The 16,411-nt window shown below is 42.4% G+C and overlaps 1 protein-coding gene across 1 annotated transcript in view; it reads right to left on the bottom strand.

Annotated features, from left to right (window-relative positions):
- The window catches only part of LOC138468562 (extracellular calcium-sensing receptor-like), a 179,556-nt gene that overhangs the window by 19,673 nt on the left and 143,472 nt on the right, over positions 1–16,411 (bottom strand). The window contains exon 7 of the mRNA XM_069609023.1: positions 15,957–16,080. Coding sequence (XP_069465124.1) covers positions 15,957–16,080 — 124 coding nt within the window. The remainder of the gene's footprint in view (positions 1–15,956; positions 16,081–16,411) is intronic.

Below are 16,411 nucleotides of genomic sequence, written 5' to 3' on the forward strand. Positions count from 1 at the left end.
GCCTACCATCTGCCACCCCTCTTGCCCCTTCCACACCACCAATGGGCATACCACATCCCTGTACCCCTAAATGGAAGACCTTCAAAGGGTGGCAACCAGCTTCACATAGCTACCCTCAACTCTCGCTCTGCTGTAAACACTCCGCTGACATCCGACTCCATCTTGAAGATTTGAACCTTGACGTTCTTGCGCTCACTGAGACGTGGTTCACTGCCAGATATGTCACTGCTTTTGACACACTCCTCCCTGAGGGCTACAAGATCCTCTCTAAGCCCAGGCCAAACCTGTCTGGAGGCAGAGTTGCCCTGATCTCCCTGAATAGGTCCCTGCTACTATCATTCCCACTCGGACCTACTCTTCCTTCGAATGCCTTGTCTACAGGCTTGGTGTCTCTCCAACCCTCTCGTTGACTCTTGTCACCATCTGCAGGACCCAGGTCTGTTCTACCTCTTCCTCTCAAATGGTATGACCTCACCTCTTCTCTTCTGGCCTCCACCTCTAAGTTTCTCCTTTCAGAGACTTCAATATTCACCTTGACTCATTATTCGGCCACTGAACTCTTCCACACCCTCTGTGACTTTTTTCCCTCATCATTCTTCCCTCCGTTCCGACGCACTCAGCCAGACACACCTTGGATGCTCTCATCTCAGCAGTTATCCCCATCTCCAACCCTCTCACTACACCTCTCTCCTGGTCTGACCATGCTCTCCTGTCCTCTCACTTGGATTTCTTAGGTCCGCCGGCTAAGCCTCTGCCCTCACTGCCAGTCTCCTTCTCCGTCATTTGACTGATAAAGCGAGTGTCCGTTGCTGCTTTCGCTGCAAATTTCAATCTGCCCCCCACTCCTGCCACAGACTCCCACACTGATACAGCCCTTTCTAATCTTCACCTCTCCATCACCAACACCTGGACATCCTTACCCCTGTCATGAGGATCCGCATGAAGCCTATCTCCAATAACAACACCTGGTATGACTCCGACCTAGCCTCTCTGAAACACAAGTGCAGATATGCTGAGTGGAAGAGGCAGACTTAAGGCACATCCTCTGACATACTGGTCTGTCACCTGCTCCAAGGGCAATACAGACTCACTATTCACTTGAAGAAGAGGGCCCATATGCAACCCTGCATCTCTGGGTCTACAAACAACATGGGCAAACTGTTTAAAATCTGCAAGGAACTCGCCAATCCTACTGCAGTCTCCACTTCTCCCCTGCCATCCCTGACACTCTGCACATCATTGGCCTCCCACTTCTTAACGAAAACACAGGAAATTCCTTCCTCAATCTCCTCTACACCCCTCCCTCACCAACTCTCAGGCCTCGCTCAGTCCCCCTCTCCCTTTCCCTCCTACTCTCCTCTTTCCAACCCATAGCACCGGATGAGGCCTCTAAAGAAGTCCTCTCGATGAAAGTCTCTTCCAAACAGGTGCTCCCCTATTCCTCCAGAACTATCAAGGCAACATTGCCTCGCTTGCTTGAGCCTTGGTGGATATCTGTAATCACTCTTATGCCACAGGCCAGGCTCCTTCCCACTACCCCTCAATCACTCCTGTGTGAATTTTCTCCTCAAAAAGCCCACTGTCGACCCCTCTTGCCAGGCTACCTCCTTATCTCCATTACCCCCTTCCTGTGCAAACGCTTGGAGAAGCTGGACATCTCCCAACTCATACAGTACACTGAATCTGTTAGTTGTCTCCACGACCACCAGTCTGGCTTCACAGCAGCTAAAGGCACGGAAACTGCTCTCCTGAACACAGGTAAAGACTTGCTCTCAAATCTCGATTCCAACTCTCCATCCATTCTTATCCTTCTGGATCATTCTCTGCCTTCGATACAGTCAATCGTGCCACCCTTAAAAATCGGCTCACTGACATCCTTTGCATCACAAGCCTGGCACTGGACTGTTTGACCTCCGTCCTCTCGGACCACCTTCCCAGGTTCAACTGGGCCCTTCCCTCTCCCCATCACACTCTTCACCTGTGGTGTCCCTCAAGGCTCTATCCTCACTTTTCCCCCATCCTGTTGTCAGACCCCTTTGGCTGCTATGTCGTGACTGTATTTCGCAGATAAGGCCTGTGAAGATAAACATTACATTAATATGTAAATTATAAATGTCTTAGGTCTTTAAGGTGCATTTTACAGAAAGCAATAAAAATAACAATGCTGGAGTGTATTGAAAGATGGGACTCAAATTATTTAAGGGTCACATAGTTGATGAGGTGTTCGTCTTGTTGATGAGTCCATTAGAGTTTCAAATCTTGGTCCCAAATCGATCATGCTTACACTACTGTGCTCTCAATCCCAAAATGACTGCTGTTACAGAGATTGTCAGGTGATTGAATAACGATGTGCTTCAAAGATGGCTTACACTCTCATCCTCCTTGCAGTATAATTATGGCGAAGACCAATGCATTATGGAGCTGGTGCTTCAACCCCCATTGAATGGCATGAAGCCATCTAGTAGTGAATGATAAACCGCCTGTTGAAAGCATATGTGCAAAAATGTGGTGCTAACAAATGCTGCGATATGTCAGTGAGTTGGGTGATTATCCAGATAATTGTTGCTCACATGTACTAGGTTTAAACACCGAAACCAAGATGAATGGGTCTAAAGTTCATTGAATGACAACATTGTGTAAAAAATGAATTTCGTTGTATGATCTTAACTCAGTGATCATAGAGTGTCAGTTCATTGTATAAGCAGCCTGGGAATTAGGTGTTAATACACCTCTATTAAACCTTGTTCACGCCACTCTGCACTCCACTCTTGGAGTGTGTACTATAGGCAATAGGGAAGGGTTGACTTAAAGGGGTAGTTCGGTCAGAAGATTTTATTGGCCCAATCGATCCGGCATATATTTCTGAGCACGCATTCTTAAAACATTCTTTAAAAAAATTCCAATGAAACTTATGCAATTTTTTGCACTTTACCTCATGCAGTACCACCATCTTGTGCTAATCTTATCCTTTGATCCATCACCCTAAGTTCAAGTGCCCTTGTAGATCGCATGCCCTGACATCACTAGACGATCACGAATAGCTCCACCTGTTGTAATGACGTTAGTGGACAGCGTAGCCAAACATACCCTATCATCACCAACGTCATAACGTTATCTAGCGCAGACCAGGAACATAAACACATACATCCACAACAAACCCAAAACAATTGTTTCTTTTCACAAAAACTATCAAAACAAAAACATCAATAGTCAGGAGATTAGGAAGTACTTTCATTTTGACATAGCGCTCAAAAGAATTAATTAAGCCCACTAAAACATGGGAAACGTTTTCCAGTAGAGGTTATAGCCAGAAAATATTGCATGGTTCTCATTTGTTTTACTGTGAACAGTGATCTTATAATGCTGATTCCATGCATCGATCGATTAATCACAGTCTTTACATTCTTCACAGAAAGGTATTATCTTCCATCGCTGATTTTTGATCGACGCACATGGTGTTGCAACACTTTCACATCTACATGATTTCAGAACATATAGGCTGCCATGTCTCTCCTTATTACTGCAACTGCGAGAGGACAGATTGGTGTATGGCAATAGTCCCAGATAATGGTTATCACATATGTGTTGTTGATGATTATTGTCCAATTACGGTTGAAGAAGCCGTCGACCGGTAGACTGTACCCATGACAGGCGTACATCGGTATTATGTAACTATGTAAAATCGAGAATGTGAAAATAAATGTCAGTACCCACTTTATAATTGTTTTTGTTGTGGTTTATGGATATTATCCGAATAAACTTTAAATGGTAATAAATATACACTGTACCTATTTACGTTAACTATCAATTTAAGTTACAATTAACATGTATAATATATATTCTTTGCGTCAAATTGGACATACATTCATCACAATGTTAATCATATAGCATACAGCACACTTTTCATCCTCATTTGCATAAATATTATTTAAAACTTTGCTTACATTGTGTCTAGGGTGTCCATTATCCCTAATTGATGGATGACCAACCACTTCAAAAGACAGTTTGCATCAATGGAAACGTAACTTTCCAAAGTAAGCGTTCAATATAGTGAATCTTATCAATTCTTTGCAGATATTCAACACATTTTGTCCTTCAAATTGTTAGCATGGTGGATTCAAGGACAAATTACAATGGGACTCTTCATCCAGCGTTCACAGCATGCCAGAGTGAGTTTCAGTAAGACATGCCACAAAAATGAACAGTATTAATGGCAAGAACAAAATATTTCAAGTATCACATATATGAAAATATTTACTTCCATTTTAACAGTATTAACGTGCCTGGTCACACAAAATGTACGTGCTCTTTTAAAAGGGGAACATATGTGAGGTGCAGACAGGTTCAGATTTCCCTATACGTCAATAGTTCAATGCCCGAAAAAAAGCCTAAATAATAGCGTGGGCCAGTTTTTATAGCCAAAGTAGGCAATTTCTTTTCTGAAATAAACAGAATTCAAATACAAATCAGGAAAACAGGCTTTTGCATCTTGAGCCAAATACAACAACTTCAGCAATTCTGTCAATTGTTTAAATAATATTACCGTTGGGACTATGCAACCTTTTTCAACAGTACTCTTTGCACCTAGTAACCAAAATCTGATAATTATGTATTGCTGTTAGCTAAGTAGCTATTCGCTACCCTCCAGCAGTGTGGAATAAAAACGCACAAACTCATTTTATTAATCATACTTCACATATAGAGATGGTAACAGCATGAAACACAGATTCATTCATGTAGACGAATGAAAAGTGATGGCTTAATATATAGAGAAGACATGGCAGGATCAGGAAAAGGGGGGGTTTGCAACTTGGCACCAGGCTTGGTGGACTGTTGCCTCCAGGGTAACACGTGCTATGGGCAACAATAACAATTTTACATAACTAAAATTCCAGCACACCTTGAATGAGTGCAGTTTTCAAAAGATTACAAACTTCTGCAATGTGGCACAAATGGTGTTTCAAGGCACCACAAGACAAAAATGGGGAGGAGGGTGCAGGGAAGAAAACAATAATAACAGTCCTACTAGGCCTTGTGCCATTCAGATCGTGCAAGTGCAGTAACAAGAGGTGCAGGTCAGACAATAGGTTGGGCAGAAGGGAAAATGCTAGGCAGGAGTGAGGTGCAGGGCAAGAGGAGGTATACAAATGGAGGTGGGTGAAGGAGGGGAAGAAGAGAGCTAGTGGGGCTAGGCAGGTGCTAAGGGGAGGCCAGGTGGGCAAGTGCCAGGGGAAGCAGGCAGTGAGGACCACATGCTAAACCCGAGGACGGGGTGGACCAGGATCGGTAGGGATGCATACCCCACCAGGCTTGTCAGGTGAAAGGCACCCGGAAGGGCAAGTGCAGATTGTGGGTGGGGTCAGGAAAACAAGTTGCTGGGTTATAGTGGGCGAGGAGGACTTGGAGCCCTGTGGAGCTCAGAAGGGACCAGGGAGCCTGTCAATTTGACAGAGGGGGGCATTAGCAGGGGTGGGAGAGTGGAAGGAAGAAGAGAAAAGGTGGGCCTTGAGAAGCCTATGGAACTTAAGGAGATCTGGCAGAAGCCTGAGGGAGGCAGGGAGGCCATTACAAAGGGAGCGTCTTGCCGAGGAAAGAGATCTACCCCATTCTCTCTGCTTGGAATAGCATCTGATCTGTATAGAACTGCAGCTGGAGGACCGAAGGTCTGTAAACAGGAGATATTTATGGAAAGAATTGGATGTAGTGGGTTCCCTGGCCCAGAAAGCCTTGTGGGTGATGCAGAGGGTCTTAAACGTGATCCTCTGAACCACCGGGAGCGAGAGGAGACATTATTGGGCGGAGAGAGGAAGCCCTTGGGCTTGAGGCCAAGGATAAGTCTTGCAGACCTATTCTCGATTAGTTGAAGGGGACAAAGGGAGGATAAAGGCAGATTGGGGAAGAGGCTGTTGCAGTAGTCCAGCCTGGAGAGGATCAAAGCTCTGGAAACATTGAGTTTTTGTAGGCCTGCTGCTCCAGTTTTCTGCGTAGATTCTTCAAATATTGTGAGTTCATCACAAACACGCTCGAAATAAGGATTGGATAAGCAGGAGTTACAGGGAGCGCCTGTGTATCCAGCAGTAACCAGTCACCAGGAACTACCGCTAGGGAACAAGGGGCTAGTTTATAGCGGTACATTACTTGACCAGAGGAGCCAAAAGTAGCTCCTGGTAACTGTTGGTGTTAAGCTCACCAGGCTCCTTTACATTTGATTTGAGTTACATACTTGAAATAATCAGACTGACATTTATTGTTGTAATATAAATCCATTATTTTAACAGTACAAAATACAAAAAGTAACAAACAAAATAAATGTTAAAGCCTATCTAGTGACATTATTTCAGCAACAGAAATTCATTAAGAACTAACTATTTAACAAAGTAATCTCAAGTTACACACTATTCCACTGTGCAAAAGCTTGAAACTGGTTTTGTTAAACATTGTAAAGAGAGCCAAACCTCTTTTGAATCTTGAAATCAACCTTTCCACAAGTGCAAGTTTGGGAAGGCAAACCTCTTTTGCAATGTTCTGTGACATAAACTGGGCCCTGGAAACAAAATCTGGATCAATTCCATGCCTTGCATGGCCAGCAAATTCAATGTCAGACCTTTCTCAAATTCAAAATCCATCTGCTGGAAGATTGGCTTTGCCATTCACTGTTTGCTTCTTTTGGTAAACTCCTTGTTGTAACGAGGCATCCTGAAAATTCCTGCAGTTTTTCTTGTTTATGTCCAAAGTTCTCATTGTGTGCAAATACAGCCCATCTTGTTCTAGCCTTCATACCGTCTATGCCAAAATGCAACCTATTAGGCCTGTAATTTAGGCCTGTAATTTAGGCACCTTTTATGGAACACCTCCAAATCTCAAGTGTGGCCGAATTTGGAGAGTCACCTCATGTCTCTTGAAAGCTTTTTGTTGTGCACAATCCTCACCTTTTCTTACACTACTGCTCCTTGCTCAATGATCCTTACATCATATTGATGCTTTTTGTCTGGAAACTGCTCTTGCATGGGCTTGGCTATTGAAACTTGCATGTCAGTGGCTATCAGGTCTATTTGCATTCCTCTGGATTGCAGAAGTTGAATGGATTCACTGAAACCATATTTTTCCATGGCAACAGAAGTTGTACATTCAGATACTTGCATGACGACTGAATTCACTATTCTTTTAATGTCCGTATCTTGGAAGTGGTAAGTGCAGTATTTATCAGAAAATACCTGGGCTGTCACACTGTCCATCACCAGCGAAGCCAGTGCCGTTTTGCCAGCGAGAGCATTGTCCATTGACATCTATTCTAGTCCTTGCCTGGCTAATAGCGGGGAACAGGAAATCCTTCTGATATTTGTAGTATTGGGTTTTTGAAAGGAACTTGAGCCCTACAAAGTTTGAAAAACTTGAAATTGTACTGAACATTGATCCACTAAACAACAAAGCAGATGAACAAAGTACATTTCCAAGGGACACTTTTCCATGTATAGGTTGAGCAGACCATGAAAATGAGTTATGGTAGTATACACATCTACCCTTGATCTTCAGGTCGGTGCCTTTGACTACATGAGTAAACTTCACCAATGGCTCCCCACAAATATGCCTATGCAATTAATGATACATTTAATTCAGTTATTTCTGTGTGTGATATTTCCAATTTGTCCACATGTATTGGGGAAACAAGGAACATTGCCTGTTTCTTAAAATAGATTTTTTTTAGAGGTTGTTGTTTGTTAGCGGTGCTGCAAGCAAATTCGAAACATTTTATGTGTTTTCTGTCTCTTCTGGGTGACATTGTGTGCTGTAACAATGCTCCAAGAAGACTTTCCATGGGTCACTGCTGACATTCATTTCAAATTCCGGCCTCTGGACATCTGCACCACAGTACTGAATCTTGTGAGGACCATGCTGAACCTCGAAAGGTAGCCACTCCCAAGTGACAAAGGTTTGGCAACCGACATCATTAGTTTATGTAGTTATTGTCTGAGTCTGTATGCTCCTCTTCTCCATAGGCCTCTAATTAAAGAGAAAGGAAAACATGCTTAATTTATAGCACACATACAGAATATATGAATTACAACATTAAAATGTAATATCAATGAAATAACTCCTAAACAACTTATTTTTTTAAAATACCTGCCGGTTACATACCCTTGTTTTCCAGATTTTCCTTGTAACTTCGATTTGCTGACCACCAGACCAAGCTGAAAAACAGCATTTTGAAATTGTATGAACTTTGAAATGTGCTCTTCCACTTAAAGAATCATATTTACATATATACAAATATAACAAAATGTCACTATGTAAACCACTGAAGAATATTAAATATAACATCATAGTTACAATGGATGATAACTAATATTTTACAATATCTTATGTATACCTCTTGTCCATGTGTCTCTCCAATTTCGACCAGTTCAGTAGTACTAACTTGTACATAACAAATCCAAAGAGCATTGAATACATTGTTGAACAATTTAATGTTAAAATCTTTGATGACACAATGTTAAAACCTTTGATCGCACAGTACATCTTGAGAAAGTTGATTTAATGATTGTCGACCTTGCAATATCAGTTAACCTATGTAAAAAAGATATGGTTAATTATATGATTTATATGTTTTAATTAGTGTTAACATAACATTCAACACTGTGTACATGTAACATTTTAAAAAGACATATAAACTTCAGAGATGTCGGAGGGAGTTGGTGCAAACTCATCCTGCAAAACATATTGATTAAATTGTGGCCCCTTTAATGCGGTGCAATGTTATTTTGTTTCACTTACTCAATTTTTCACTAAGCAGCTAAAGTTTATGAACAAAAACATACACCATGCATATAGTGAAAGGTTCTATGGTATTCAGTGACATAGTAAATTTTTTCTGAAGGTTTCCTCTCATTGTTGCATGTGGTTCTGAGATAAATACATCAAGGTTGTTCCTCAAATGCATTGCTATTTGCTGAAATTATCAAAACAATAACTTAGCTTACATGGAAAATAGATACTGTTAGTATAAATCAATATATTTTCACTTCTCATCCTCCAGACCAGTTGCAGAAGAAGAGTAGTACGTTGTTGAAGTTCCAGGCTCTGCCTATATGGCAGTAATTGTAATAATAAATATGTGAAAGCAAAATAAAAAAATGCAAAAATGACATGGAAGGGATGGTCTATATTGACAAATAAGCCTACAAGCCACTTTGTATCAAAAGCTAATAATATTCAAAACAATAATAATATGTTTTAAGTTGAGCTTGAAAAATTCAATTCTGAATAATGTACTTGAAAGGTGATTGAGGTTGCCGTTGACTCCTTTAATCGATGTATATATTCATTCCATTGTTCGATAGAAAATGTACATTAGTATTATAATTTAGACCACATCAAAAATGATAAAAAACAGATTGTGTGCAAGTCCTTGGCCTCACCATTAGGGCGTTGGATGTGCCTGTGGTTTCCTCCATGGTAACAGTCTGTACTTTGTCAGAGGCTCATGATGGACACAGTAAAGACAGACCCAAGTGATCACAGTTCAAGGGTGTTTATTGAACAAGGAATGCAGGGTGGAAAAACACCTAACCTAAAACAAAATCTAAGATGGGAGCAAGCATTGATAATAAAATGAAAAATAAGGCAGTCAAAGTGGCGCTGTGTCAAATAAAAGGGCCTATACTAAAAAAAAAAACTCTTGCCAAATCCTTACTACTAATTACAGAAGGAGTTTGGGATAGGTTTCAATAATGAAAGAAGAGTTCTCAAATCATAAGTCAGGATGTGATTGCCAGGGGTCTCCCTTCCCCACATTTTGAGCACACGGCAAAGTGGATCTCCTGAGCACAGCACATGCCCAAGCTTTTCCAGCATGAACCGACAGTTCCGTGTCAGCTATCAGGTTCTTCGATGATTGAATCTCTTTTCGATAAAAAGTCGCTTGCCTTCGAGGCATGATTCATCCAACAAACAAACACAAAGTTCTGTTCCACACATACTTTGGGTGATAGCTTCACCTCTGGGTGCAGACCACTCACAAATCGTATTACATAAATCAAATAGCCAGTTCCTTTTTCCAATGAGTTTCAGGTAATAACTTTTTACGCCTGGATTTCCCACTGCCGGGCTCAGACGCAAATGAATAGGGGGACAGTTCACTTCCTCTGGTCCTCCAATACTTCTTGTATTCACAAAGTCTTTTTAAACAATTCTTCATACTTCACGTCTTGGTCTCCCTCTTCTGGACGTAGATCTTTCACATATCGTATTCAACAACTCAACTGAACAATTTTCTTTTCAATCAACTTTGGGTGGTAACTTCCCATGCTGGATCTCCATCCTTCGGGCTCGGACCCCTTTCCGATGTCAGCCTCACTATGGCTTTTCCTTCTTTTACAAAACAGGTTACTGTGAACCACCCATGCCAGGTTCACTCCTGTCAACACACTGTTCATAGGGACTTCAGGCTTCGCCCCTTTTCATTAGCATCCCTCCGTCAAGGTCATTCTTGCCAACTTTTGCAACACCTTGTTCATACACTCATTTCACCATGCAGGATTTACTTCTCTTGCTTTCTTAACAGTTTGCCGATCAAAGACTTTCAATTGTAAGGGGATTTTGCTAGACCTCCTGTATGACCACTTTGACCTATCTTGGCGGCTCTCCTACAGCCTTCTGGTATTAGTAGTTTTATTCATCACAGTAGCAACCAGAGCTTCTTGAGACAGCACCCACTTGGTGCTGGCTCCCCTCTGCAGCTGGTTTTCCCGTTACTATTCACAGTTCTTTTAACACTTCTCAATCTGGCGCTTTGCAGGTTTCATTCAACACAGTTTGGTTTCTTATCAGTTTCCCCTTCGACTCACCGGGTGTGATGCGCAGCTTGGCTCTCCTTGTCTGTGGAATCAAGTCCGGTACCATGGTAGGAGGAGTCTCCCTCACTCTGGCTTATCGGCTTAGGCACCCTACGGGTGCCTCTGACATCTGCTACAACACACTTGGGCTATTGATCGCAATCTTATGTTTCCTCTTACAAAGGCTTTACGGGTCTGGGATGGAAAGGGCAAGGTTGCTTCACTCCTTGTCACCCTTTTGGTTACCGCCACCTTTCTCGTTCTATTAAACTGGATAGCTGTCTCCTTGTGCGGTCTGCCTTGCTGGTAATGTGCTTTGGTGCTCCACCATTTATCCCAGTGGGGAAAGGGAAAAGCCATCAGGAGTGTGTTATTTTGTTCAATTGCCTGACTTTGCCTGACCCTTGGGTTGGGACATGGCAGGTAAACACTTTTTGTATTTGTCTGTTGTTTGTCATAATGTAAAAAAGTGCTCGGTTTGGAAAAGGAGGGTGAAAGAGGTGTTACATGGAATTATCACATTTGTATTAGGGTTTGTGGTGATCTCAGAAGGGTAGGTCTTGTAAAGTTGGTGAAATTAGTAGGAGGGTTTGTGGGAGCTGTAGTTGTTGGTTAGATTTGACTGGGAGTTCGGAAAGTGATAATCAGAGGGATGGGTATTGGTAGGGTTTGTGAATAAAATGGGAATCACTGTGATTGTGAAATTAACAGAGGGGATTCTGGGAATGGTAGTGTTTTGTCAGGGAAGACTGGTTTTGGGAATGAATTATCAGAGGGATGTGGAGAAGAATGATTGTGAGTATTTTGGTGGGCAACATGGAAACAGGGACTCGGGGAACAATGGTTTCTGGGGTCAATAGGGTTTGGGATCTTAGGGGATTTGTTAGAGGTGTAGGGGCGATTGGACTTTATTAAGGGAGCTTCTTTGGATGGAAGGGAGGTAGAAGTGGAATAACCAAGGAAAGCCTCAGGGACTTCGTTCCCTTCACCATCCTCCTCAGTATAATGCTGCGTCTCACCTGTGGCATTTCCCTAAACACAACCCCGGGCTCCCCTACCCAGGTGATCCTCCCTCGCTTGTCCATCCCGTGGGTTGGGATCTGAGAGCGCCAGCCCTTCCCTGGACACCCGAATAAGGCATTCTCGAGGTCTGCTTGGGAGAATACCCTCAGGTTTCTGCCAACTTCCATCAGTGCAGTCTATATAAAGACAAAGATGGCAATTTTAATAAAATTACAATTTTGTTAAAGGACACGATGTAACAGTGTGTTTGTAAAGGCATCCCATTGCACTGAACTATTCTAGTATCCCTAAAGTAGGGATATATAAAGTAATTTAAAGTTAAAAATGTATAAACCACAGTACATCGCATCATGAAGGAAACTTGTGTAATAAAATATCAATGGAAATATTCCCCAAAAACTGAAAACGGTTAATTATGTTACCTGTTCACAGACTATTTCAAGACATTGGGCCTCATTACGACCCTGGCGGAACGGGCCTGGCACACAGTCAATGGATACAGACATATGTAGATTGCAGGGATTAGTTCTTCAAATCGGAGACTGGAGACACCGGGTCTGGGGTGGCCATGTGGAAAGTGTCCCCATGCAAAAAAGAACCCTTCGAGGTATACATAGTATTCGGTGCCTTGAGTGTTCCCATCCTCCCAGCCCCCTTGCAGGCGTGGGGTCACAGGTGCAAACTGCCATTGATACTGGAGGCGGATGGATGTGGATGAGGCGAGAGCAACAGGCCTGGAACACCGCCAATGGACACAGACATATGTTGATTGCCGAGATGGGGTGTTCAAAGGGGAGACTGGAGACACCAGGTCTAGAGTGGCCATGTGGACAAGAGTCCCCAGGTGAAAGAACCCTTTGAGGTGTATATGGTATTCAGCACCTTCAGTGCTCCCATCCTCCCAGCCCCCATGTGAGCACCCACCACAGGTGCAAACTACCATTGATAGCACAGGGGGGTGGATGTGGGTGAGATGATGGCAATAGACCCGGAACACAGTCAATGGACACATGCATATGCTGATTGCAGGGAAGGTGTCTTCAAAGGGGAGACTGGAGACATTGGGTCTGTGGTGGCCAGGTGGATAAGGGTCCCCATGCAAATGAACCCGTTTAAGTGTACATGTTATTCGAAACCTTGAGTGTTCCTATCCTCCCATCCCGCTTGCCAGTGCACGGCCAGAGCTGCAAATTGCCATTGATACTGGAGGGGGATGGATTTGGATGAGGCAAGCACAATAGGTCTGTAACACTGCCAATGACATATGTTGATTGCAGGGACGGGGTCTTCAGAGAGGAGACTCGAGACACTGGGTATGGGGTGGCCATGAGGCTAAGGGCCCCCAGGCGGAAGAACCCTTTTGAGGTGTACATGGTATCCGGCGCTTGAGCGTTCCCATCCTCCCAGCCCCTTTGCGAGTGCACATCCACAGGTGCAAACTACCATTAATAGCGGAGCGGGATGGATGTGGATGAGGCGCGCACGATATGCCAGTAAACTCATTAAAGCACACCAATATTTACGATAGTCTTAGATGTTTGGACGTGTTGTGAATTTACAAAGACTTTCGAACAACTGTTCAGATTAACTCATTTTTTATTTGTGTTATTTAGTTTGGTAAAGTGGATGGCAATGACACAACAAATTATAATACTGCAGTTGAGTTGCTGTCTGTATAAAGCCACAGTATTGTCCATGGTCACTGGGGAATTCATCTCGAATGGCTTGAACCACACAGGCCGGTATGACTTTTCAAACACGAAATCCCAGTCTTCCATGAATCCACTATGAAAACGCACAATATGCCACAAGCCTGTACCACCTGTGTAAGAGATACAGAAATAGTTTACTTGAATGAACCCAACAAATGCATTTTGTTTGTTTGCACTACCATGTCAAATGTAAGGCATTGTTATGCTTTAAAAAGTACTGTTTTGTGCAAAGTACTGACAGGACTTGTGATTTCAATTAGGGATCACACATTTCAGCAAAACCACTATGGGAGATACTTGCAAGTGAATGAAACATAATTGCTTGGAAGAGAAATCTAGAGATGAACACTTTGGTTTCAGATTAGAATGAGTCATTTTTTCAATTTACAGAAAAATTCTTTCGTCAGTGATCCATCGAAGTTATATTGATTCAGGGCAACAAAATAATATGTTAGCCATCTCGGTTGTCAAACACACTACATATATAGAGTGAATTTACTCGTTACTTGGATTACGAGGGCGAACTGTAGCTCATAGTTCGTGCATAAGGACCCTCATAATTCGCAACACATATCTTGTAAGACATGCAGCCCTGAAGTCATGCAGTTCGGTAACGCATAGCGGTGATGTGTCTTATTCGGCATTGTAGGCCAAGCGGACAGAATGTTCTCTGTAACAGCAGTTCTCCACCAGAGTAGGTATACGCTCACAACAATGGCAGGTGCACCATGTGGAAACATGTTGCATGCGACAGGGTTCAGGCTTTGGCAATTGATCTTTATGACTTTCATCTGATTTCACATCATCTAGACTTTTTTCTCTTTCAGGGATTTCCTCTTCTGAATATTCGGGCTCATATATGCAGGGCTGAATTGTGCCACCGTTCCTGAATAGTGAAGAAGCACAGAATCAACAGTGAGGTAAATAAAAAAGCTTTTGTTTGCATACAGTAAAGATAAGAGGTTTTCGATTAACATTGACTGTTAAAGAAAGACAAGTGAAGAGACAGCCATGTTACAAAAACACACTGTGAAAAGACAAGATTATTATGCTCAAACTTTAAAGGTTTGCAAGGACACATGTTTAAATATGGTTTAGTACATAATAGAAGAAATAAAAAATGACTGAATTAATTCATTTTGGGTAGTGTAAGTACCTATTTTCAGTGCATCATACTGGGAAGATAGGTGAACAGAGCAGAAACAAGTCAGGGAAGCTTGAAATGAAATACACTGACACAAAGGAAAAAAAAACTCAAACTTTGTGTGATCAGAAAGGGTTTGTTTACACTTGTCGAGGAATGAGGTGACTAGACATTTAGATGGAGCACAGAGGACGCTGACATGAGACGTGCATTGGCGCTGTGGAATGGGGCGTAAGCGTCTAGTGATGTCAGCGTTAGGGGCCGGTGATCTGAATTAGTGCCGCGAGGGCACTTGAACTTAGGGCGATGTATCAACGGATAAGATTAGCCCAAGATGGTGGGACCCGACCCTTGTTTTCACGTGTGTTAAAGTGCAAAAAACGGGGGTACGTTGCATTGGAAATTTTTGAAAGAACAATAGATATATGCTTCGAAATACATCCTGGATCAATTTTCGCCAATCAAATTTCAGACTGAAGTACCCCTTTAAATTCTACAAGACCGTTCTGATTTCTCTCTGGGTAGGCACTTTCTAGTCCCTCCTGACACAATGTGACCCCTTTTCCCCCAAAGTCCGGTGTCCTCACCCATTCATACCAGTAGAGGGAAGGGTGTCTCTGGCTTCAAAGGGATTGGGTTCAAACTTTAGGTTGTGTAAGGCATAATCAGCTAGTTGGTCTACAGTTTTAGCATATATTTTAGGTTCTAAATTTGAGAATCTTTATAGATAGAGACCTGTGGGCTAAGATTACAGAAGGTCCCATCCACCAACATCAGCAACCTTTATGGCTAGAGCATAACAGAAAAGCAGATGTATGCTGCATTGAGACCAGCATACAGCTCCTGCTTTGTGCCCCCTATGTTTGATCATGTAGATAACCCAGAATTACCTCTGTTATGACCCAATAAGGACATTCAATTACACGCTAGCGAAACAATGGTAGTAGCGAGTCTAAATATGAACATATTAGATATAATAACATATTGTTATGATTGGCAGTTGGTGTTAACTTGGACAAACAATAACACTTCGGCTCAGGTTTTGAAAGTCTATAGCTTGTCCAATGCATCATGGATACCTAATATAAATAGCTTTACAAAGGCTTGAAATAATGTACATGAAGAGTTAGCATGTACCTGAGCTAAAATCTACTGCCAAACAGGACCTGTGCTTGTATTTGGCCTGGTAAAACCTACCGATATTTAGGAGATTTCACTTAATTCATTCTGCTCCTCATTACTCACCAGTTTGGTTGGTGATCTCACCCGGAGGACACAGAACACACACGAAGCAACAGACAGGTTCCCCTTCTTTCACAGCCTTTCTAAAGCCAGGCAGGCAGCTTTGACTACACACTGAGGCTGGAACCTGAAAAACATAACCAAATATTCAAATCAGTACTAAAAAGAGTAGAGGGCTTGGCATTGCTATAACGGTCCTAGGCCGAAAACCATGTCACTCTTTTAGAGCTTAAGTTTTTTCCCGCATTCTAAACCCAACATACTTTTTGCTGGTGTTTATGCAAAAAGGTCCAATTATTCACCAAACCGGTTCAAACTATACTGTGCTGACAACCCCTATTAGAGTTTAACATATATGTAATTGTCTGAATCCTTGAAAGCTGTCTGACTTGGGTTCAACAATTCTCTGTATAGAATAGCAATGCCCTATTGGCAAAGACATGTTACTGCATTTGAAG

This window comes from Ambystoma mexicanum, chromosome 1p, assembly GCF_040938575.1.
Source record: "Ambystoma mexicanum isolate Mex_15411 chromosome 1p, UKY_AmexF1_1, whole genome shotgun sequence".
Lineage (NCBI taxonomy): Eukaryota > Metazoa > Chordata > Amphibia > Caudata > Ambystomatidae > Ambystoma > Ambystoma mexicanum.